The sequence below is a fragment of the Saimiri boliviensis genome, chromosome 15, assembly GCF_048565385.1.
Source record: "Saimiri boliviensis isolate mSaiBol1 chromosome 15, mSaiBol1.pri, whole genome shotgun sequence".
NCBI classification, from domain to species: domain Eukaryota; kingdom Metazoa; phylum Chordata; class Mammalia; order Primates; family Cebidae; genus Saimiri; species Saimiri boliviensis.
Genome location: NC_133463.1, coordinates 86,506,401 through 86,532,646, shown reverse-complemented (window position 1 = coordinate 86,532,646; position 26,246 = coordinate 86,506,401). Strand labels below are relative to the sequence as shown.

General features: G+C 41.9%; 1 protein-coding gene across 1 annotated transcript in view; it reads left to right on the top strand.

Annotated features, from left to right (window-relative positions):
- The window catches only part of COL22A1 (collagen type XXII alpha 1 chain), a 320,593-nt gene that overhangs the window by 263,392 nt on the left and 30,955 nt on the right, over nt 1-26,246 (top strand). Inside the window, exons 47-52 of the mRNA XM_003933680.4 lie at nt 7,587-7,640; nt 9,176-9,229; nt 13,456-13,509; nt 17,931-17,984; nt 21,954-22,007; nt 26,157-26,210. Of these exons, the coding sequence (XP_003933729.3) occupies nt 7,587-7,640; nt 9,176-9,229; nt 13,456-13,509; nt 17,931-17,984; nt 21,954-22,007; nt 26,157-26,210 (324 nt within the window). The remainder of the gene's footprint in view (nt 1-7,586; nt 7,641-9,175; nt 9,230-13,455; nt 13,510-17,930; nt 17,985-21,953; nt 22,008-26,156; nt 26,211-26,246) is intronic.

Sequence of the window (26,246 nt, the reverse complement as noted above, 5' to 3'; positions counted from 1 at the left end):
AAGCATAGCCTCCAGCAGAAGCCAAGAAAAAGTGCCTCAAAGGAAGGGTAAAAGCCGCAGGAATGCTGAGCGGGGTGGCCAGATGTAGATATTTAAAAAGCTATAGGAGGAGTCATGAATATTTATGGAGGGAGAAACCTGCGCATGGGAAATTGAGTTTCCCGCCTCATGATGGGACATGTGTTCAAATAATGGCAGCATTACCATAATCCAAGGATGGAGTTTTAAAGTTTTTAAATCTCTTGACATCAAAAGTTGAAGGAGAAGATGTGGAAGGCTTGACTGTACATTCTCTGTGCACTGGCCAAAACTAGTCCAAAGATGTGGTCAGGCTGGGAACTCAGTTTTTAAGGATTTTCTGGGTCTCCTTGGCCAAGAGTGTTCTTGGTTGGTTAGGGGGTTGGATTTTGTTTGTATTTCTCAAATGTAAGTGCTCGGTTGACTTTAGCTTTTTTAGCTCTTGTGGTCCCAGTGGTGGCAGCCCCACATTTAGGGTGAGGACTTGGGAATAAAATTTAAGAAGCCAAAAACCTCATCAATCAAGATAAATAGTGCTTTCATGCAATATTTTATAAAATATAAAATTAATGAAATAATTTCATGAGGAATAAAATATCAAAATTTGAAATAAAGACAAGATCCAGCCTTCCACTGGAATGACCTACCTAACTCACCTCTGCCTAACATCAGCAGTATCAGATGCCTGTGTTTATTTACATTTGGATATATCGATCATCTTGAATTTTTTAGGTTGACTTCGATTTTTTAAAATATTGCCATGGGGTCAGGTGTGGTGGCTACCACCTATAATCCCAGCACTTTGAGAGTCTGAGGCAGACAGATCACATGAGGCCAGGAGTTCGAGACCAGCCTGGCCAACATGGTGGAACCCTGTCTCTACTAAAAATACAAAAATTAGCCAGGCGTGGTGGTGCACATCTGTAATCCCAGCTACTTGGCCAACATGGTGAAACCCCATCTCTACTAAAAACAGATATTAGCAGGGTATGGTAGCACATGCCTGTAATCCCAGCTATTTGGGAGGCTAAGGCATGAGAACTGCTTGAACCTGGGAGACGGAGGTTATAGTGAGTGAAGATTGTGCCACTGCACTCCAGCCTGGGTGATAGAGTGAGACCCTGTCTCAAGAAAAAAAAATTATACATATATATGTATATATATATATATATAGTATATATAATATCCATATGCAATATGTATAATGTCCCTATGTTTTATATATATGCTATATATATATATAATTTTTTTTACAAAGGAATCTTATTTTTCTTGGCTTCTCAACAAGAGGTATTCAGTACCCAAGGTGAATGATTCACTTTCCTTACCTGAGGCCCAGCCCTAGAAAAGGGTGTTGGCACTATTATTATGACTGTTAAAAAGCAAGCAAAAAAACAGTTAATTCCATGTTGTGACAACAGTGCCAGCCTTGTGGTGCATCAGGTTGGAAAACACCCAAGTCTCCCAGACCCTAGCTGGCAGGTTAAAACATCTAGCCATCCTTAACCACGGACTGTGAAGATTTACAGGGTTTTGACAGAGCCAAGACTCCTGCGTTGGGAGCTACAGATATCAGATCTCAGTGCAGTTGGAACAACAGATTTGCCCAGGGCAGCGTTAGATTGAAAGGCAACGGGAAAGTGCAGCATCTTCAAATGTTGATGCTCCTTACTGGGTATGATCTCTTTCTGGGATTGCCAGCTGAGGCCAAGCTCCTCACTCTGTAATTTCAGCTGACCCTTAAGTAACCTTTGCTGTCAACTTGCTGGCTGCCGGGGAGGAATTGCCTTTATGTAAAGAAATAAAAGCATATCAATTAAACAGATAAGGAGTTACTTCCATTAAATATGGACAGCTTTCTCCTTCAGCCCAACCCTGCATGTAGTGCTGATGTTTTCAGTAATGGCCCTGCTTCTGTTCCTTTGTAATTTGTTTCAGTGGAGGGTTTGCTCATTTAAATATTCTGAGAATAGAAAGCTTCCCTCCAGAAAAAAGAACAACAATTAGTCCTGCATCTGAAAGACAGCCACCCTTGTTGCCTCAGTTAGGAGCTGATGGTCACGCCAACCATGAGAAGTCCTTAGGCATGTGGTCTAACTCTGCATGGTGAGCCCCAGGCAGTTGCTGCCGGCAGGGTGCTGAGCAATCGAGGATCAGAGTACTCTCTCCTGCAATGGTCAGAATGATGCTCAGAGGCAGAGCTGTTGTTTCACTTTACAGATGAGGAAACTAAGGTTTAACAAGATTAAATGCCACAACTATGAAACTAGCAGGCAGTATAACTGGGGCTGGCCCCTCCTAGTCCAACTTCAGTATCCCAAGTAGTTACTGTTCTGCCATACTCCTAAGTAACAATTGATACCAACATCAGCACCCAGGACAGCTCCTAAAGGGGTACAGTGCTTTAGTCTACGCTCTGTCTGCTAATGCCCCTGTCTGCAATAGCTGCCCCTTAACCCCACTTACTGTTGAGAAAATGCATCACAGAGGGTTAAATGTGTCTCCTGAATTGTCCTTCTTGGCTTCAAACCCAAACCAGCTTCTGTGCTTGTCAATTTACCCTATACCACTTTCCAGAAAATAGACAGAAGGACTGTTTCATTTCCTCTCTGTTCAACTTCATTTATCAAACAGTATCTCTGCTAGACTTGGGGATGTGAAGATGAATCTGCAAACTGAAAACGCTACCCCTGATGGAGTACTTAAGATCGTTGTTAGCATCTTTTCATAACCAAAGGCCCTGGGCATTCACTGGTCTCATGCACTGCCAAGAGGGCTTGGTTTCTTTGTTTTCAGCATTGGGGAAGCAGCATTGGGGAAGATTTATCTTATAGATTTGCAGCTGCTCTCTTCAGTGGCCGTCACGAGGAGGTTCACACCACACAGTCGGCTACAGAGCTCAATTCTAGCACTTTGAACTCACATAAAACCCTGACTTTAAGATATAGGATCTGGAAATTGTTGCTGCAGTTGTGATTATGATCTGTGGAGAGGAGGCAGAAGGAACAAGACAGTAATCACTGTGATGACCCTGGGAGCATGTATTCTACAGAGTCAGATGTGATTGCCTTGCCTGGGTTGGAAATGATGTCTATTCTGTCCCCTACAAAAACCGCCATTTTTATTTCCGTCTTATCACATGTTTACCAACCAGTAATAGGACTTAAAGAGGGCCAGGCATGGGCCCGGAGATACCCAATGAGCAAAAGTCTTCATTTGGAGGGTACAGATGACTCTGAGGAGGCAGAAATATACCTGCTGCCATTGGCAGTGCCAGAAAAAGCCCTGGGATTCCCATCCTGTCCAGAAAATAACCCAGAGCCACTGGCTTCATGCTGTTTCCAGAGCAGAAAACTCTTCCCATCCATAACTGCCACAATTCTGAAAAAGTCTCACAAAGTATCACCTTAACAGTTTCCTTTCAAGTCAGGAGGTATGGAGAGAGGTTAGATATGGGCCATTTCTTCCATAACCTGATGCTGTGACAGAAAAGAAAGACCCACAAGCTTGCAGCAAGCACTTAGGAATGTCTGATGAAGGCTGGAAGCCAACAAGAGCCATGGGCACAGGCCTGGGCTCTGGAAACCAGTGATCCGCAACGTGCTCTTATCAGCTGAGTGCATTTAGCTTGCTAATTATAGGGCTTGGGCATTTATTTATCTGAACCTTGGGTCCCTCATCTGTACTTTGGGTTCCTCATCTGAAAAAGACCTGTACAACCTGTCTCATAAAAAGGATGCGAGAACTAAAGAAGGGCGAATTTACAAAGAACGGCATGTAGGAAGCATTAAAACAGGTACCTGCAAGTGGTCCTCCAACCACAACAAATTGTCAGGAGAAGAGTAAATGACTTATAAAAAAAAAGAACACCATGGAACAAGGGGTAACCTATGAAGGTATCTGGAGGAGGTAGGATTTTAGTTGCATTGGAGAGTTAGTCAGGAATTTACCAGCTATCCCTGGAGAAAGGTTTTCCAAGCAGGGCAACAGCATGTAAAAGTTTAGGAGCAGGGTTTGTTCTGAGAGTAGTAGAGAGTTACTAACTTGGGAAAGTTTAGTCTCTGTCCTCAACAGTTTGAAAACCTTTTGAGAAAATTGCCTGTTCAGCATATTCATGAAGGACAGCACTCTTACAGCAATTCCTGGTATGAATGTAACTTTCAAATAATTGTTTTATCATATGCTTAGCACGTGATGATCCTGGAAAAAATTTAATTAAAAACAGAATCTCCTCCAAACTCGGAGAGGTTTTCTATGAACGTAGAAGAGAAAGAAAACAATTTTGTAACCAGAATTGATTTGCATTACAGACAATATGCTAAATGATTGCAAAGACAGAAAGAAATCTTACTTTTAGATAGCCCCTCTGATACAACCACTTATCACATACATGTTGTTAAGATAAGCAGTAACTAGTTCTCAAGTAAGAGGATTTAGTGACATCACATGTTCTTCCTAGATTCACTTGATAATTGCAGTGGTCGTCTGTATGTCTGTATTAACTAACTGACCTTATTCAAAGCAAAGGTGAACTTCTTACATCTTTATGGCAGGAGATAGATTTGCAACTTGGAGTCAGTCATCTGCTGAAGTTGGGCTTCTACTGTTTCACAGGAGCTGGGAGATAGATAGGAATGCTTTCTTCTTTGCTGATTCTATTTCAAAGAGATGGTTCCTAGGTCCTTGAGTAAAAACATTCCTGTGTTCCTGGGTTACAAGGCTAGCAAAAGGCTCATTTAGCTTTTAAAAGTATTTACGCGCCTTTCAAAGAGACTCGACCCCCCCAAAAAAACCCACAAAAACAAAAGCAAACCTTACAATTAACAAGTTTTCTAAAATAAATGTTTTCAGTAAACAGAGTAGGGCAAAGATTTTCTTATTTTCAACAAGGGGAATTAAGCCCTTAAAATGGCTCTTCAAGAGGACTAAACTAGCAAAATAATGAACTGATAATCTCCCTGGAATATGAATTCCCAGTGGGCAGAGTTTTTATCTATTTCATTGATTATTGTATCTCCAGTGTATAGAAAGGCATCTGGCCCATGCTCAGCATGATCAGTCCATCTTTCTGATTATAAATCCAGTACCCTTGACATTTTGAAATCACTTGGACAAGGCATCATGGTCTAGGAAAATAGCTGGAAAAGTAAAATGGGCAGAGAAAGCCAGCTTGGATATCTGATCATGAGACAGATCGATGTGGATTAGATTCCCCACCTTGCTTTCTATGAGCTGTGTGAGCTCAGATGAATGGCGGAACTGGTCTGGTCTTCAGATTTGTTATCTAATACTCTGATAATAAGCCCTATCTCATAGAGTAGACTTACTGGTTCAGCAAGAGAATATAGACACATTAAATATTTTTGCATCAGTTCAGGATATAAACAAGGAAATACGTGTAATGGCATATCATGTGGGAAGCCTTGGCAGAGTTCCTGGAAGAGTCGGGGCTCTCTAAATGTCAGTCCCCGTCTCTGAAAGGAAGTGAGTCAGGTTGCGGGTGGGTATGTTTGCTTTGATCCCTAACTACGTTGGAGTAGGAGAAAGGGACAACTGTGGAGATCCTTGAGCTGCTGACATTTTCATTGTTGCTACATGAGTGTTGGAACTGCTCTAAACCCAGACTGAGGGCCGGAATTTGAAAGAAAGCCACTTACTTTTAAGGCAGTTGTCCTAAATGTTAAGGAAGCCGTGGGCTCTTCTATGTCACTTCTCTTCATTGATTACAACATGGTCTGCAGACAGGCACACTGGCTTTGTTTAGATTTAGAAATGGAGAAAATAATTCCATGCAAAAACATCAGAAGAAATGCTCTTTCTCTCTGACTCCATTTTTTTTCTCTTCTAAAGAATGATATTTAGCACTTCACAGATATGAGCTCGCGTAACCCTCCCATTGTAACACAGTGGGAGAGGGAGGATCAGTATGTAGTCACTGTTTACAGTGGTCTGCTGAGGTAGTAGAACAGTCTGGATTGAAAGAGGGCTGGACTTGATGTTTCCATGAGAGAACTGTGGGGTTCCGGATCCCTGGAAGGACCCTCCTGGATGGACCTGCCCCTCATCATTTATTTACTAGAGGAACAAACTGAGACTGAGAGGATAGAAGATGTGATATGCTTAAGAATACAAAGATAAAGGGCCACAGGCATGGAACCACAGCTAAGATTGACCTATGGCCACAAACCTATTTACTGCATAAAACATTGTTTTAAAGGACTTGCAATGTTTTTGTTTGAAAACATTGTGCACTTGTTAACACAGTAAATGCAGAGCTAAAGTAGAAAACAGTTAAAGGATTGGAACCTTTGGATGTTACTTTCGTGGGTAGTCTGTAAAAAGTATTTTTAGCAGGTTGTATGTTTTGGGCATCTTGATGACCATGATGATGACAATAACAATAGTGATGATGATGATGAGGTTGACGGTGATGATCACAGTAGAGGTGGTATTGATCATTATGCAGACAATGACAGTGATCATGATGGTGAAGATGAGGATGATGATGGTGATAGTGGTGACAATACTGATAACAGCTCTCGTGATAGTGATTATTGTGATGATGGTTATGGAATAATAATGATGGTGATGGTAATGGTCATGGTGATCATCATGGTGATAATGACCTTGAGAATGATGATAGCTAATGTTTATTGAGGACAAACAGACATCCTGTCCTAAGTCTACGCACTTTGTATATTTTAGGTCATTAAACTCTCACAGTAACCCCATGACAAAGATATTATTTTATCATTCTCGTTTTAGAAGAAGACAGAGAGTTTAAGTATCTTGTCCAATGACACACAGTCAGCAAGTGGCAAAGCCAGAATTAAAATGCAAAATAATAAAGATAATAATGATAACTAAGATTTATTGAGCTTTTACTGTGTTCTGGGCTCTATGCTGTTTCCCATCTATTATTTTATTCTCTAACATTTCATGGGCTAGGCATCATTATTTTCTTGTTCTTGTAGGTTATAAAACTTCTCGAAGTCTCACAGCTAGTAAGGGAGGGAGCAATAATCTTATGTCCGGATAAATTTTTCCAAAGCTTCCTGTGGGGTACTACTGCTCTTGCCTGCCACCATCTAAACTTCTCCTTTTCCCTCACCCTCACACCTGTTCTGCAAGGCCTGCAGACCCTGGGTTTATTATGCCTCTTTTCCTGCCACACCTGGAACACCCCTTTCCTCTAACTGACCCTTTTCTCTATAGCCTGTACCACTAGCATATCCCACACTACATCCACAGCTAGAACATAGGACAATTACGTATCTTTTTAATGGTTTCCAATGCCTACAACTAACTCTAACATCAAAGAAATGAGCCCTGCCTGCCTCCCCAGCCCCATTTCCTGGAGCCCCATACCCCAAATCCCAGTTAAGCCATTTTATCAACACATCCTCACCAGGCCCTGTTTCTGTCTGCCACCGTCCCTGAGCTGCCACAGGAAATTGATAAGAGGCTTTGGGGAGTTAATGAATAGATGAATGGATGCGTAAAATGCTTTTTATTTCTCTATTAAAATTTCTGGTGACATCTCTTTCTTTTCTTTTTTTCCTTTCAAGGGAAGTCAAGGAGAACGTGGTGCAGATGGTGAGGTTGGACAGAAAGGTGATCAGGTAAAAATTGACTCTGTAAGGAACCATTCATCCTGAGGAAGGATCACTGTTTCTCTAAGGTGGCTTCCACTGTACGATGCCATTCCTTGTCTCTTCTTTGCCTATAGCAGGATTTTTTAAAATCTCATTTTCATGGTTTTCGTCCTGTTATCTCTGGTTTATTGTAAGTCCCGTCTCTCCCTGAATTATCTGAGGAGCCGGCCTTCCCTCCCTCCCTCCCTCCCTCCCTCCCTCTCTCCCTCCCTTCCTTCCTTCCTTTCTTCCTTCCTTCCTGTACTATTTTACCTTTACTGTTTCTTTTCACGGAAATGGTAGTCATTCACTACAAAATTCCCCCTTCTTTCCTCTCATCATCTCCAGTAACTGTTGCCTGGCTCTCTTGGTGCTAGCTGAAATGCTTCACAGATACTCCATGCTCTGGTCAGTGCACATCCAGGCTTGCTGGACCACTGTTCCTAGCATGCTATAGGATGGGACCTATGAGGGCTCGCTGCTCTCTATGGATCTGAGCATGGCCTCCCTATCATCCTCTATCCAGTGAGACCAGCTGATTTCTGCCCATTCCAATTCTACCAGCCTTCCTGCCAGTGGAAATGGCTGTTATCCTTCTGCTTTGCTGCTGTCATCCTTTTCCCTGTTCTTGTTTCTCTTCTCTCTTATCTGCCGTCCCCCTTACTCCTCCCTCTATTCTGCATCTCACAGCCAGTGCTCATTGTCAGCCAATTCCATGCCGGGCACTGCACCTGGCTCTGCAATCTGGAATGAGTCATGGACAAACTCCTGACCTCAGTGGGCTTGCAGTTCAGTGAGGGCGGAGGCACATGAATGAGTAACCCACAGGCAGTGAGATGAGAGCTGTGCTCAAAATCTGAATGAGCTCCTCAGCTAAAACCTCTTCTGTATTTGGAAAAACAAAATGTGTTTGGATTATTCTTATAAGAATGACTTATCAAAGGCAATGTACTCTACATTGAATGCCGTAGCCTGAGGTTTCAGTGGTAAGGCTTGGAGGCTGGGGGCAGAGAATCATTTCTTTCTTGGTGGTTTGTTCGGTTTTATAACATTGTTCTACAAGGCTAAGTGTTAGATGTCAAGCTTTGTTCTGTAACTTTTTCAGCTTATTCTATAATATGCAACAGACTCCTCTACACATACAGAAACAAATCTCTTGCTTAAAATAACTGTAATATTGCCAGAATATGAAGGCCATAATTCAGTTAACCTAACCATTTCCATTGTGTACATTGTGTCTGTGTGCATTTATTTTTCTTTATGTTTTTATTATGAAACACTTCGAGCATATCTAAAGAATAAAGACTGTAATAAAATGAACCCTTCTGTACCCAGCACTTGACCACAACAGCTTTCAATTATTATGACCCCTCTTGTTTTCATTTATATTCTCAGCCATTTCCGAAATCGTTAGTGGGGTTAGAAAGTGGATTCTGGATTGTTTCCTGAAATTTGATATTTGTGCAAAGTTAAAAAAGTATTTCTCCAGTCATTTGAAAGAATTGTGTCTTGTGTTTTCGTAGGGTCATCCTGGAGTTCCAGGTTTCATGGGCCCCCCAGGGAGCCCTGGGCCACCAGTAAGTAAACCTCTTTAGTCTCTTCCTCTTGGGGCCTTGACATTTGAATGCACATCTCTACTCACCAGGCATGGTATGATGCTGAACCTATCTCTCATTTTAAGGGATGGGCCAATACCCAAAAGGTGGCAGGGATGACCTAAAAATGCAAGTCCCACAGGCATGTGGGGGGAAGTGAAGAGGCTGGGGAGTAGGCTTGATGGACCATGTAATTAGGGTGATGTCAGGACTGGAGGACAGTGGCAAAGACAGGCAGACTCGCTGCTCCGTTTTGCAAACTGAGCTTGGGTGGGTAGGAAGCCCACATGTCAAGGTTATGATGTCAGACAAAGAAGGTAGTAAATGAGAAATCGTAACCAGCTTTCCCCATTTTATGGAGAGCCTGTCTGAATGTTATCTCAGTGATCTCCATTGGGCCCCCTGAGCAAATGTGCTCTCTGTTCTTACAGTAGTTATAGCCTTGATATTGACTGGTGCCCTTCTAAGCATTTCCCTCTCCCTTCTGTGTAGGCTGCTCATAGATTACTCATGTTCCTCCTCTGATTGGAGTCCGCTGCTGTTGCAGCCCACATAGCCATCATGGGTAGCCATGACAACAGGAACTGGGAATGAGTGTCCCTGCCAAGCCCAGGGTCAGTCCCCAGGGATTTCCCCTGGGTTCTATATGAGACCCTTATCCCAGATCTTGCAAGGAGAGCATTTCTGGAATGACTGAAAGACCACTGAAAAGGAACTCCCTTCAAATATGGAATACCCTGTTAGAAAGTATAGTGAAAAGAGGTTCAGTTAGGAGTATACATTTAAAATATATGAAACTAAGCTTGCTTTGTCTTCTTTTTAAACAGCTCAACTTCTAGTTGTAACTGTGTATTAATTAGCAGAATAAATTAAGTCATTTTAAGTGAGTATTTTCAACAAAATCATATGAAAGCATGATGTTGACTTTTACAGCAAACTCATAAAAAGGTGAATTATCTACAAAAGCACTATTCAGTTTCCCAGAAAGCCTACTTTAAGTCTTTAATATTCAACACATTTTCCTCCCAAGTACCTTTGAAATTAATTTTGTTTTTAATTTTTCAGCCTCACATGTTACCTGACCCAACTCTGCCATGTGCACATTTGTGAAGGATATTGTAGGGAACTGATCAGTTTGCTGTCATTTAACTTCACAAAATTCTACAATTCTTTCAAGGTTTATGATTTCACTTAGTCATTGCATTGCACTGTATTTGCATATGATTGGATCTTGTAGCATCTGACAGTCAGCAAAAAGAGAAACTGATAATGATGCTGATACAATCGGTAGTAGGGAGAGGTGCTAGTGTCAAGCAAAGAGGGGCATTTGAGAGGGAACTGATTTTACTTAAAAATAGTTTATTCATGAATAATTTTATATGATGACATTAGCTTCCCTGTACAACTCAATAGCTGAGGTTCTCAGAAAATGAACGTTGGATTAACGCCTCATCCCCACTCCGCTCTGGTAGTTCCAAACCCTCTAACATGTTCTCAGTGAAAACAAAACCCTCTTCTCACTGGAAATTGCAGTAAGTTAGAACTCCGTGACTACTGTAGGAAATGATTCCTGGTTTCTTCTTCTTGTGCGAGATGATGAATTGGAGGCTCAGAAACAATCGTCATCATAAGCCAGCTTGTCTGTCTCCAGCTGATTAATGCTTTCAGTTCACTTGGCAGATGTTTATTGAGCTTCTGTTTTGTGTCATGCCTTGTACTGTTAATTGCCTGTGAGAATGGATGCCTGTTTAGATTCACCAGCCAATCACACAGGAGCAATTCCAGAGCAGAAAATTAACCTTTCTGGTCATGGATGCATTGTTTTAGTTTTGTTCTTTGTTGTTGTTGCTTGTTTTCAAGTGCTTATTAATTGTCAGGTCCTGTTGGAAAAATGCAGGGATATGGGTAGTGAGCTGACAAAGCTCTTTCTTTTACTGTTTATTTTCTGGTGCTCAGTCACCATCCTTCTTCCAGATAAAACCCTTACCCCATCCCCGTATGCGGTAGGGGAATTTTATTCCAACTTGGCAAGTTTCCAGACTCTAGGGTGCCAGAAGTTTTTTATTAAAGTTATGTAGAACAATCTAGATTTGTTATATTAGCTTTGACTGGATGTGGAATTCAAGCATGAACCTTAGGCTACTCATTAAAATATTATCATTATCCCTTTATTTTGTGAACATTTACTGGGTCCCTGTGTTGTAGAATCAGTAGAGACAAATCTAGCTGCACCCTTCCCCAGAAGTTTGTCATGTAGTTATATCAAATTTCCTTGAGGTCTCAGACCATGATGTAGTCACTTTTATATCTCTAAAATTCGACTCATATCTGGTACAATTTAGACACTCAATAAGTTTGTAACAATTAAATGAAGGCTTCTGGAAAGACATCAAGAGAGTACTGTGGGAACGTGCTTATTTATACTTCCATGTTTAGTTAATATCTGCAGGATTCCTTGTCATGGGGCAAACAATAGACACATTCATGGAAAGCTCCTATTGGACAGCCCTTAGCATTTCTCTCGTGCTAACCCCTTATGTGTCATGAATTCTGTTTTCTCAACAACCCACATAAAATAGGCACTGTTCTTTTCCTTCATTTTACAAAGGAACTGGGATATAGAGGGGTCAAATAACTTTCCTAGGATTATACAGCTATTCAGTGAAGAAGTAGGATGTGGGCTCAGGAACTCTGACTCTAAGAGGCTGCACTCTTAACCAGTACTCTTTCTTCTCTACCGGGCACCTTGTAAGCCTTGCCTCATTACTCCTCCCCTTCCTAAAGGCATGTGCAATTTCCAGCCTTTCACAGTTAAGGAAACTAAAGCTTAGAGATCTTACATGACTCAACCAAAACTAGTAAAAGGCACATGTGTGAATTCGTCTAAAGAACTGCTGCCTTCATAACCCAGTCAGTTCAACTTCTAATTCATTCGTTTATTCAAGAATATTACTTACTATATCCCAGGAACTCTTTTAGTTCCAATGAAGAAAGAAATAAAATGGTAGTTCTTGACCTCATGAAGTAGGAGGTGTGTGGAAGGAGAGAGCTAGATGATAAAAATAAATAAGAAATCAATAAACACTAGCATGGCAGATGTTTGCAGGTGCTATGGGGGAAGGTAGACAGGAAAGGGACCTCCCCAGAGCAGGGATGATGAAGGGTAGATTTTTCAATTTGGGGTCTGGTAGGCAGAAAACCTTTCACTGAGTTGCTGATACATGAGCTAAGACATGGAGGATGGGAGGGTATGAGGCTTCTGCATATATGAGGGACTAGAATATAAGGGGAAGAAACAGCATATGCAAGAGCCTCAGGCAAAAGTGTGCCTAGAGCTCACTTTGAGCTGCTTGCTGATTAGCCTAGACGTCTTCTTCCATTTATCCATCTGTGCATCTCTTCACCCTTGACTTGACACAGCAATTGCCTCCCTAATCTCCTGGAAAATAAATCTAGTTGCTTATTTGCTTTTTGTCCTGAAATATTCCTTGATATTAGCTGAAAATGCCCATCCTGAAGTGAATTCATTCACTGTGTTCAAAGGGGTGACTGGCTGGCTAATGCACTGGCCCTTCCTACAATGTGGATGCTCTTCCCCAGACATCTTGTATTCCCAGAGAATAGCTCAGCCTGATGAAGAGGAAGAAGCACGTTTGAAATATCTGTGGTTCAGGAAGCTAGGAGGGGGCACAGAATGTTAAGATCTGTGTGTCAATGTATTAGGCTGCTTTTACATGGCTACAAAGAAATACCTGAGGTTGAATCATTTATAAAGAAAAGAGGTTTTATTGGCTCAGGTCTGTAGGCTGTACAAATATAGTACCAGCCTCTGCTTGACGTCTGAAGAGACTGCAGTGAACTTCCCATCACAGAGGAAGGCTAGGTGTGTCAGATGGCAAGAGCAGGAGCAAGTGACCAAGGGAGGGGAGGTCTTAGAGTTTTAAACAACCAGATCTTTCATGAGCTAACTGAGTGGGAGCTGACTTACCACCAAGGGGATCATGCTAAACCATTCTTGAGAGATCTGTCCCCATGATTCAATCACCTCCCACCAGGCCCCACCTCCAATATTGGAAATCACATTTCAGCATGAGATATGGAGGGGACAAATAACCAACCATATCAGTTGCTTTGTCTTCAAAGCAGAGGGTGCTAATGACCTCTGTCCAGCTGCACAAGAAACTAGCTTTCTGCTTTGTCTTTTTTAGGGGGCAGATGGAATTTCAGGAGCTGCTGGACCACCAGGAATCCAAGGGTCACCTGTAAGTTCCTCAAGGATTGGTATCTGTTTGTAGTCTATCTTTAGCCTTTCCAGAACCCCAAGTGTTTACCAGTCCTGCTCTGGTCTTGTATGTCTCCTGTGGTTCACAAATTTTTGAGGTTCTGTTCACTACAAGTTTTGCAGTGAAACTGCAGGAGGGTTTGCTTTCTGTGGGAGCCCTGGTTATTTTGCTACTAAGGTAAATGTTTGGTTGAAATTATCTGAAGATCTGTGATTCCAGGATTTAGTTTATAACCATCAATGCAAATAGGTCCTAGATTTATGCCCCATATCTCAGTTTCTTGTCAGTGTGGTTTCTATATTGAGCAGGTGCAAGGAAGTGGAAAGGCTGAGAGCTAACTCACCTAGGACTATGGTATGTACCAGGTGAATGTCAGGCAAGAGGCCACCATTGTTATCCCAACTGTTCAAAAGAGGAGAGTGGAATTAAAAATAAGTCACTAGTCAAGGATCCCAAACCCCAACTAGTGGAGTTGGCATTTGAACCCAAAGCTTGTATCTCAAAATCCAGATTTCATTTCATGAAGCCGCCAGAACCACTCTTGGTTTCAATGCCATAAAGGGTGAACCACAGTTTAGTAGGTATTATGTTAGTAGCCAATACAATGCATGGCATGTAAATGAATATACGGTACATAAATATTCCTTATCTCATCTGACACCCCTTCCCCCTTTAGTCCTGTATGTTAGAAAGGCTGTGAATCATTATCTCCATTTTACAAATAAGGAGAGTGGGAATTGAAGAAGTGAAATGTCCAGTTCAGGGTCACACAGTGAGGGAAAGAATGTGAGAGCCAGGTGCAATCCCTAGGCCACAGGAATGTCACCATTATATTTCAAGGCCAGCTAGCAAGCAGGCCAGCCCTACCCTGGTATCTCTGGAGTTCTGTGCAAAGGGCATGTGCAAAGGGCATTATTACTTAGTAAGACTTTCTTCATGTCAAAGGAGGAGGAGGTCAGCATCCCATGGGGTTATGTCACTTGGTCAAAGTCATACAGGAAATTAGTGTTCAAATTGGAAGTCAATTTAAGATTTCTCAGATCAGTTCTCCTTCTGCTGTTCCATACTGATCCACCGTGTGTGTGGTCCAGGCAGCCAGAGGGATGCTGAGACTGAAAAATCACAGCCCTATGGCTCTGTTTAGGATGGTCATCTGGTCAATCCTTTTCAAGCCACCCATCTAGAAGTCCCAAGATGAATAAAATATAAAACATACTGGGTCGGGCACAGTTACTCATGCCTATAATTCCAGTACTTTCGGAGGCCAAGGTGGGCAGATCACCTGAGTTCAGGAGTTTCAGATCGGCCTAGGCAACATGATGAAACCCCCTCTCTACTAAAACTACAAAACTTAGTCGGGCGTGGTGGCACGTGCCTGATTCCCAGCTACTCCGAAAGCCAAAGCAGGAGAATCACTTGAATCTGAGAGGCAGAGACTGCAGGGAGCTGAGATCGTGCCACGCACTCCAGCCTAGGCGCCAGAGTGTGACTCCGTATGCAAATGATTTCCCTGATAAAAACAAGTGGATTGTTTGCCTGAAGAGAATAAGATGTGGATCCAGGACGTAAAACTATTACATTCCTAGGAATTAAACTGTGTTAAATAAGACTTTGATTCTGTCACGGGACCACTCCTCAACTTATGGTGTTACTTGAAGCTGTCCATGGTGCTGAAATTTGCCCTAACCGTCAAACGAGAATATAGTGGAAGTTTTCTTTGCCCGGAGAGTACTGGTGGTTATAAAATGGAAGTAATTTTTTTTTTTCTTTTTCTTTTGAGACAGAGTCTCACTCTTGTTGTTCAGGCTGGAGTGCAGGGACACGATCTCTGCTCACTGCAACCTCTGTCTCTTGGGTTGAGTGATTTCCGACTAATTTTTGTGTTTTTAGTAGAAATGGGGTTTCACCATGTTGGCCAGGCTGGTCTTAGACCTTAAGTGATTCAACTGCCTCGGCCTTCCAAATTGCTGGGATTAACAGGCATGAGCCACCACACCCAGCCAATAAAAGTAATTTTTTTTTTTTTTTTTTTTTTTTTTTTTTTTTTTTTTTGAGATGGACTCTCGCTCTATCACCAGGCTGGAGTGCAGTGGTGCAATCTTGGCTCACTGCAACCTCTGATTCATGGGTTCAAGCAATTCTCCTGCCTCAGCCTTTCGAGGACCTGGGACTACAGGTGTGTTCCACCCTACCAGCTAATTTTTGTATTTTTAGTAGCGATGGGGTTTCACCATGTTAGCCAGGATGGTCTCGATCTCTTGACCTTGTGATCCTACCGCCTCAGTCTCTCAAAGTGCCAGGATTACAGGCATGAGCCACCGCAGCCAGTCCCAGAAGTAATTTTTGAAAGTTAAATGGGGCATAATTATAATAAAAAGATACATAACAGAAACCTTAGTTCTGTTATATTTTGAATTAAAAGACAAACCTTTTGGCAGTCTTTTTGGCATAGGATAAAGGGCTTTACTTTGATTTTGGGTAGTGAATGGAGTCTTTTGTCATCAGTCATGTAAAAAGTGCATCCACTGATCACTTTTTGTTACTTTTTGAAAATTGGTTTGAGAATATAACAACGTATGTGTGACAATATGAATGTCAAGTTCTAGATTGTTAAGATTTTTTTCTTAGTCTTTCATAGCTTTCCTAACCTTTTATAACTATATCAATTTAGATGATGAGTGGCGAATGATTCACTTTTGGCCAGTGTTTTCAAAATCCTACCATAACTTACATAAAAAGTTTATTTTTTTTTCCTACCTAAATTATACTGGATTGTTTAATCAACAATTAAATTGTATGATTTCCATCACAAATAATGGATGCAAACAAGCTTGGGAACAATCACACTGACTTCTTGCAAACCTTCACATCACAGAAAAGTGAGTGGAACAGAAAAGCAAGAGTGGACTGCAGGCAAGGATGTACTGTAGTGCTGTGACTAGGCATGGGTTCTTGGAGAGCATGGAAAGGCTGGTTTATAAATGGGGATTGGTCAGTGGAGGTTGTTTAAAAGTCTACCATGTTGTAATTTTCAGCCTCTCTGCCAGTAGAATTGCTTTCTAAATAAATAAAAGTCTAGTGATGCCAAGAAGACTTAACAGGGAGTCAGAGGCAGAGTTCTTTCCTAGATCTGCCACATTCTTATTATGGGACCATGCCTTCCTCACCTGAGTTTAAAAAGAATTATCTAATATAGTACTTGGCAAACTTTTTCCATAAAGAACCAATTAGCAAATATTTTAATGCAAAATCAGCCATAGACGACATGCACACCAATGGGTGTGACTGTATTCTGATAAAACTTTATTTAACAAATTTAGCAGTGGGCTGGACTTTGCTGACCCCAGTCGTAGATCACTGGTGTTTCCACACTAGGGTATTTGAAACAATAGGCATCCAGAAGGGAACCCAGGATGCTCTATTATCAATATTTAAAAATCTCTAATAATATCTCCATCTTCATCATGGATTGACCAAAAATCTCTACTTAATTTTCTGATGTGTTTGTAGGTGTTGTGATGTGGGGAGGGGTGAATATTTTGTTATGTCATGCTTATTATTGTGCATTGGCCTAAAGTTTAAGAATACCTCATTTTGTGTGGCATGTGAATTAGAATGTAAAACTTGACATCCGTGTCTTATCTCCCAATAAACACTAGTAGGAAATTATAAAGTTGTCAGATCTACTGATGGTAGAGACACAGGGTGATATGATAATATTCACTATGATGGGAATTAGGGTACTGATTAGATAATGCTAATTTATAAGCCCTGATTGATACTTATGTAAGTCTTTGATGAACCAATGGGAAATAAAATATTAATTAGTGAAATCTGGTAAAACAGTTTTCAAATACAAGGAAAGAGATAGTAGAGCAATTATTGGTAAAACCTGTAGAAGGCTCTGGAAAAAAATGATGAAAAGAATAAACCATTTGTTATGCATGCCCCTAGTCAGCTCCCCCTGTGTACGGTCCTGTATGTACCACACCTCAAGGTGCTGAGGTCTGTGCTGTATGGGTACAGAGCTTGAATTTCTGGAAGTCTGGGGACAAATATACAGATGGATCTGGACTCAGGTCTTGTGGATTCTAAAACCCCAATAGCTTCTTCCCATCGGCATTCCAATAGCCAGTTTTCCCTGAGCCTAGGTATTAATGATATGGTCAGAATGAGTCCCAGTGTTTGTACCAATGGGGGTGATTATGTTCAGCCCCAGGGAACTTCACTGCCTTGGAGGAAACAAAGCTCAGAAGGCCACGAGGCTGATACAGAAGCACCCCTTGCTTCTAACCAAACACTCACTCCCTCAACCCATGAATGCAGTTCTGTGTGAAGTCATTAACTTCCAGAAAAGCCAGTAAAGGTTTCATGCTGTTTTTATGTCTTGGATCTTTTAGGGGAAAGAAGGTCCTCCTGGCCCCCAGGGCCCGTCTGGATTACCTGGAATCCCAGTAAGTGGCTTTTATAAAAACACCCAAACAGAGACAACCTAGTTTCTCTTTACAGAAACAAGCAAGCAAAAATAGATTCCACTGTCAAAACAAGGTCAGGCCACTAGTGGAATTTTGAGTGTTGTAGAAAACTAGAACTAAAATAATCACTAATTTGTTTATCAGTTAAAGCCAACTAAAATTTTGGTAGGCTCAGTCTTAATCTTGTGCTGCTTTTAGGCATATATTGGTTGTTTCTTATTTGTTTAGTAATTTTTCTCTCTTTCTCTACATATATATGTATGTGTACATGTATATATATGTTTATATTGTTAAAACAATAAACACATATACATAACTGTGATAATTAACTATTTGTGATAATGTAAACATTTTCCATTTTCCCAGACTAGTGTTAAATTTTCATAAACTTTACATGTAATATATACAGTGGATGCACCACAATGTATATGATTATTTCTCAGTTGCCTCATAAACCTTACAATTATTTTTAAAAGCAACTAACTACGGTGGACAATTTTGTATGCACAGCATTTTAAAAATTTCTTAATGATGATCCTCCAAAATGTGATTTTCTTGCCAGAGTAGAGAAACATCTAAGATTCTTGATACATACTGCAGAATTACTTTCCACAGATGTTGTCCTGAATTTTTCAATTGAATATCCTTCTTATTAGAGTTGAGCTGTTCAAGCATTTGTAATAAATTCCTCCAGAAAGGCAGTGCACTACCTTCTGTGTTGAGAGTAAATTCTTCTGTGGCTCTTGGTCTGGCCTCTGCTTGCTGCTATAGCACTTAGTGTCTACAGTCCCCCAACCCTGCTCTCCACTGTGCCCTCTTTTGTTCCAGCCACACAAGATTTTTTTTGGGTCCCAGAATGCACTGAATTCTCTCCTGCCATCCTCCATACTCCTTCCAGGCTACCGGGAGGCCTCTTTCCTTCTTTCACAGATAGATGCCTTTGATCTTCCCCATCTCATTCCAGCTATCACTTCCTTCTCTGCTCCCCTCTCCTGCAGGCTAGGAGGGGTTCTCTCTTCCTTTTCTTCTGAGCGCTTATCTCATCTGGTGATCTCATTTCTGTTGGGGTAATGGATTGATTCGTTCTCCATTACTCCTTGATCTGATTGACTCACTCATTCAACAAACACCTCTGTTTGTTATATCTGAGGATGTACCGCTGAAGCATGCCTGGTAATTAATCACGGGGCTATATTCTGTGCTATAGGTTCCGTGTGAGCTGGAACTACCTCTGTTTTTGTTTAGCCTTGAGTCCCCACACATAGTGAGCACACAGCAAACACTGATTAAAGAAACATGTGAATGAATGAATCGCTTGTTAGAGCTCATTCTCCTACAGTATCTGATATGTACTACCACTGATCAAGAAGGCATTTCCTGGGCATCACTGACAGTCCTGTCTGTAACTCTGTAGCCCGAAGGTTAAGTAACCTCTTCTGGGCACACAGATCTGAAGTGACATGCTAGGATGTTGGCATGAACCGCAACCCTGGAGACCAGGATGTCACAGCACTAGGAAATATGTATTAATTTAATTTCATCAATGGTAAAGCTAAGGAGAGAAAAATCCCAATTTGGATTTTGTGTTAACCCCCTATCAAAGTTCTAGAGTACTGGAAAAGACGGTGACAACTTTACATATGATTATGCTACTTTCTTAATAATATCCATTTCTCTCTTCCACCCTTTTTCCTCCCTCCCTCCTCCTTTCTTTCCTTCCAATGGAAATCTGATCGTGTTACTTCCTTCTGTTCACTGTTGTCCTTAGACATAAGCCAAAGACTGGGCCCTGTTACTTCCCTGGTTCCTTGTGAACAGCCCCAGCCTTCTTGTCTGTTTCTTTATCACCCTGTTTCTCCTTCAAGGAAAGAAATGAACAATGCTTATAGCCTTTTGGTGACCCAAACATGCTCCTTGCTGTCATTTGCTAAGCCCCTCCTGTGTTCACAGTGGTGAACCATGCTGAATACCTTCCTGCACATTATTGAATGCCCTCCTCATCATCATCAGCATCCACATTCCCCCCTCACCCATCACTGTGCTCACCCAGGAGGCCCAGATACCAGGCCCTCATGTTCTAAGCTCAACTTCATGAAAGTGCCCAGGAGACCTTGCCTATGCCTGTGTCTTGAATGGCATTGCCTAGATTTTCTTCTAGGTTTTTTATGGTGTTAGGTCTTATGTTTAAATCTTTAATACATCTGGAGTTGATTTTGTATAAGGTGTAAAGAAGGGGTCCAGTTTCAGCTTTCTGCACATGGCTGGACAGTTTTCCCAACATCATTTATTGAACAGGAAATCCTTTCCCCACTGCTTGTTTTTGTCTGTTTTGTCAAAGATCAGATGGTTGTAGATGTATGGCGTCAATTCCGAGGTCTCTGTTCTGTTCCATTGGTCTATATCTCTGTTTTGGCACCAGTACCATGCTGTTTTGATTACTGTAGCTTTGTAGTATAGTTTGAAGTCAGGTAGTGTGAAGCCTCCAGCTTTATTCTGTTTTTTTTAGGATTGCCTTGGCTATGTGGGATCATTTTTGGTTCCATATGAAGTTTAAGGTGGCTTTTTCCAGTTCTGTGAAGGACTTCATGACTAAAACACCAAAAGCAATGACAACAAAAGCCAAATAGACAAGCAGGATCTAATTAACCTTAAGAGCTTCTGCCCAGCAAAAGAAACAATCATTACAGTGAACCAGCAACCAACAGAATGGGAAAAATTTTTTGCAAGCTATCCGCCTGACAAAGGGCTAATATCCAGAATCTACAAAGAACTAAAACAAATATACAAGAAACAAACAACTGCATAAAAAAAGTGGGCAAAGGATATGAACACTTTCAAAAGAAGACATTTATGCGGCCAACAAACATGAGAAAATGCTCATGATCACTGGTCATTAGAGAAATGCAAATCAAAACCACATCGAGATACCACCTAACGCCAGTTAGAATGGTGATCTTTAAAAAATCTGGAGACAACAGATGCTGGAGAGGATGTGGAGAAATAGGAACAATTTTACACTGTTGGTGGGAGTGTAAATTAGTTCAGCCATTGTGGAAGACAGTGTGGCAATTCTTCAAGGATCTAGAAATAGAGATACCATTTGACCCAGCAATCTCATTACTGGGAATATACCCAAAGGATTATAAATCGATCTATTATGAAGACAGATGCACACATATGTTCATTGTGGCACTGTTTACAATAGTGAAGACTTGGAATCCACCCAAATGCCCATCAAAGTTAAACTGGATAAAGAAAATATGGCACATATTTACCATGAAATACTATGCAGCCATAAAAAGGATGAGTTCATATCCTTTGTAGGGACATGGATGAATCTGGAAACCATCATTCTCAGCAAACTGACACAAGAACAGAAAACCAAACACCGCATGTTCTCACTCATAAATGGATGTTGAACAAATTAGAACACATGGACACAGGAAAGGGAACATCACACACTGGTGTCTGTTATGGGGTGGGGGGGCTAGGGAAGGGTAGCGGGGGTGGAGAGATTAGGGAAGGATAACATTAGGAGAAATACCTAATATAGGTGATGGAGGCAGCAAACCAGCATGGCATGTGTATACCTATCTAACAATCCTGCAAGATCTGCACACGTACCCCAGAGCTGAAAGTAAAATTAAAAAGAAGAAAATGCCCAGGAGAGGCTTCTTTATGTCCATAGCAATAGTAAAAATGCTATTGCAAAATGTATTGCTTTCCCACTATGTGCCAGATACTGTGAGTCAGAGATCCACAGCCACAATCTTGGTGTTGAGAAAGAAACCAGGAAATCAGAGCAATTCTGTCTAAGATGTCCCCTTAGCTGCCAACTGTGAATGCAACGCCTGGAAGCTGAGCAGAAAGACATGCTAAAACTGTGTTTGTCTTTCCGTCTCCTCGAATCTTCTTTGACCTGATAACTAATTTGAGTTTCTCTTGCAGGGAGAAGAAGGCAAAGAGGGCAGAGATGGAAAGCCAGGTCCCCCTGGGGAACCGGTAAAGGACTCTAAACTTCCTATTTTATCACATGCCAAATCCATTACGTGTCAATAACAACTACTTTGTGTGAGGGGCTACTATAAACCAGACTCGAAGATAAGCATTTACTAGGCATCATTTCATTTACGTACCCAGACAAACCTGCGCAGTAAACACTGATGTCCCCATTTTAAAGCAGAAGAAACCTAGGCCTCTGGCAGGTGAAATCATGGCTCCAAGGTCACATAATGGGCTGGTGACAGAATCAGAACCTGAGCCCAGGCCTCCTGTCCCTGCTCCACATTTTCTTTACTGTCCCATGTAGTCTCAGTCCTATTGATATGATAGATGAAGCTGAAATAGATAAGCAAAGGCAGGAGGAGAAATCTTATATCTGGAGAGCCCAGGATACCCAGGAAAATGTGAGTGGCACCTGCTAGCTCCAGACGTTATGGGATTGCATTCTCTCTCTCTCTGTCTGTCTCTGTCTCTGTCTCTGTCTCTGTCTCTCTCTCTGTCTCTCTCTCTCTCTCTCTCTCTCTCTCTCTCTCTCTCTCTCTCAACTCTGACATAGTTTTCTTGTTTTAGTTTTGGTTTAGGTTAATGTCAGCTGTCCAGAGATATACAGCGAGATGGACCAAGTGCTCAAGAGGATATCTCTGTGGCCCCAGTAGCTGTTAGTTGGGAATGTGCAGGGATTTCCAAAGACCCGTATCTGTGACTTCAAAGCTGTGCTCATTAAGCTTGGTCAATCCTTCTTGTCTGTGGATCAGAGATTCATCATGATGATGATTCATCGGCTTTTTAGCAGCTCTTAAGTCTTCCCAAAGCCTTTTCACAGACACTACACCAAGGGGAAGATGAAGGACAGCATCGGTGGTTTAGAGACCTGGGTTCTCCAAATGTCCACTAGTATGAGACTAGTTAAATGATGAGCGGTCCACTCCATAGAATACCAATAACTGTCAGAAGGAATGAGGGTGTTCTCTAGATACTGATGCGGGACTGCTTCTAGATAGATTGTGAAGTAGAAAAGCAAAGAATAAAACAATGTTTATAGTCTGGTGTATTTTGTATAAAAATAGTTGTGGGCCTATTTTTTTCTAGTGCTTATCTAAAGGAACTCTGGGAGATGTCATAAAACACTCATAAAAGTAGTTTCTGTCCATGGGAGGATGATTGCCAGACAAGGGGACGCAGCAGTAGGATGACAACTTTATATTCCATAGTATTTTATTTTACTGTTCTCTTCCTAATTTTTGGAGCCGTGAGCATGCATTACTTATTGACAAAATTAAATTTCAGATATAGTGATTAAATAAAAATATTTTATGCCAAAATTACAACAACTATAATAACAATAGCAATAGCAAACTGACTTCAGATTCCAGCCCCACTCCTTACCAGGTTTTGTGATCTGGGTGAGTCAGAAAACATCTCTGAGCTTCAGTTTCTTTTGAAATAGGATGAGAGTAATACACCAAATTGCCAGAGTCACTGGGGAATCATATGATGTAAAAAATTGGTTAAATTCATCAAGTTTATCTAACTATTAATTATTTTAGTAAGCTGCTTTTCCCAACTGCCCTGGTTTTAGCTCCTGGTGAGGTTAGAACTGCAGAGCCTTTAGAACCACTAAGTGGAATTACATAAAAGTTTCTACAGTGAGGTTTATGTTCCATTTAATTTGTTTGGTCATAAACTATTATGACTCATTCTGAATCTTACGCAACTTGCTGGAAGCACCTTCTTTATCATTTTACATTGTTTGCCAGACGCTGAAACCAAAATTCATTGCTGAGAGGAAAAGAAAGAACTTTTAGCAGCTGAGCAAATTGAAAAGTCTCAATGAGCCACTGTAGACTGGCACCCAGCAGAGCTGCCCATGGTAGGCAAATGGTATTCAGCCTGGGCGAAAATGTGGCAAGAATAGAGAGAAGCACAGATATCACAGCGTGGCTGACAGCGACTGTGTGTGCGCCTAGGGCTGGGGTACTGAGCACTTCGTTACATTTTCCCACTGTCATCCCCAGAAGAACCTTATGGTACCACTTCATTACCAGATGAGGAAATGAAGATATAAAGAGGATGATAGCTTGATAAAAGTCATAGAGCTGGTAAATGAAGCATCCAGGACTCACACTCCTGGAGGCTGACCAGCGTTCGCTGCTGCAAAGCAGCATATTGACCTTCCTGCAGGATGTGTATCATGCCAAGAGGCTGTTACAATTCAGATTAACTGAGGACACTGGTCTTTATTCAGTCTGTTTACCCAATGCCTATTTTGATGCAGGTAGAGTATTTAGGAGGTGATCCCATGAACCACTGAGGGAGGGAGGAAGGGAATGGAATAGGGAAAGAAGGAAAGGCAGGCTAGCAACTGGAGACTCCAGGCTGGGGCCCAGCCTCACTAGGGATCCTCTGATGGCTCCTGGAGGGGTTGACTCCTCTGCACTTGGGCCTTCCACACCTCAAAATCAAGCACCACCTAGGATCAGGGAATGTCTTTCATTCTGTGTCTGCCCTTGAACCTGTGCAGGAACTGCTCCACAAGGAGGCAGGCACCCCCCTGGGTGAGTCCAGGAGACGTGGTTGGAGAATGGCAACATCTGCTACAGGGGCTAGGCGGCCCTCTTCAAGTTGACTTGCCCCTTCAAAGTGTGTATATGGGAGGAGCACAAATGGATAGCCAGACCAACCAGATCGATAGTACAAAGGAAGGAAGGAAGGGAGGGAGGGAGGTAGGGAGGGAGGGAAGGAAGGACGAATGGATAGATGGATAGATTCACAGATAGATGGATATATAGACAGCCTTTTGAGTTGCCTGTTGCTTAATTTTTATTAAGAGATATTTGAGCATTAATTACAGTGTAGGATGAAGTGCAGACTCTGGAACCAAAATGCCTGGATTAGAACCCCAGCTGTATGACCTGGAGTGGATGACTGAACCTCTCTGTGCCTCAGCATTTTTGCCTGAGGGTTGACAAGAGTCAGGCTTCAGCGACATCGTAGTGAAAACTTTCAGCAGCTGCTGGTTGTTCCATTTTTCTGCTGGTGCCTTGGGTCAGTGATGGCCATCACAGTTGACTCTGGGGCAGGAGCCAGGCTATGTACACCCTCTATCACAAAGACCTGCAAGGGAGGACTGCCCCATATTTGCAGATCCAGAGATCCAGAGAAAGGAAGTGACACCTTAAGATCACACAGCTAAACTAGGAAACAGACAGGCTTTAGGCCCCACCCTTCTTTCTGTAGTTTTTTTTTTTTTTCTCTAAATCCAAGGATGCTCGTTTCTCTCTTTGCTCCCTCCTAATGGGCTGCCTATGATTCTCAAAGTTTATAACCTGTAACCATGAAGTGGACAGGTGTTTGGGAATAGGCAAGTCCTACAGGCCCAGCATGCTGCCCCTTCTGACCGTCCATCAAACTTAGCCTTTCACTTTCTCTCCTCTGCCCCACTTCCCCTCCCTCTTCCCCTGACCCCACCTTCAATTTATATGGACCTGAGTTGCCAAGCCTCTTACTGTCTTCTGTTCCTGGTTTGCTTCTGTGCAGGGCAATGCCAAGCTGTGGGCATTTAAAAAGAATTTTAAATAGCAAGAGTGTCCTGACAAGCTCTTTTAAGATGATGGGGTGAAGAAAAGGCTGTGTAAGCTGCAGGTCACCCTGCTAGTAGGTACTGTGGCTGGCCTGGAAAGAGCATCCGCTTGGGTGTGGCACTCAGCTGGAATTCAGCCCGGCTTTGCTATTTAATACCTTGATAAAAATATAACTTCTTTGAACCTCAGCATCACCATCGGTAAAGTGCAGGTGTTAATAGCTGCCTTCACATGTTGTTTGCAATTGGGCATAAAGTCAATAGCTAAGATGGCCAGATAATTTCTCCTCCACAGCAAGATGCCTCTGATAGTACAAGGGGGTACTAGGCATAATTAATTTGGAGATGAGACCTGTGTAACCAGCATCATTCCAGGAAAACCAGAAATATAATAGGCCTGGATACATGGTGGAGATTTGTGTGGATAAAGATGGATCAAGACACCAGCGGAAAGGGCTGACAGAGGGTCAGAGACTGGCTTGTGGGAATAGAACTGTAAGAGACATAGACAGCCAGCAATAGGAAGACTCTTGCAATGTTATCCTCAAACTCTTCTTTCTTACTCTCAGGGCAAAGCAGGAGAGCCGGGTCTACCAGGACCAGAGGGTGCCCGAGGCCCACCTGTAAGTGTGCAGTGTGTGTTGGGAACAGTAGAATCA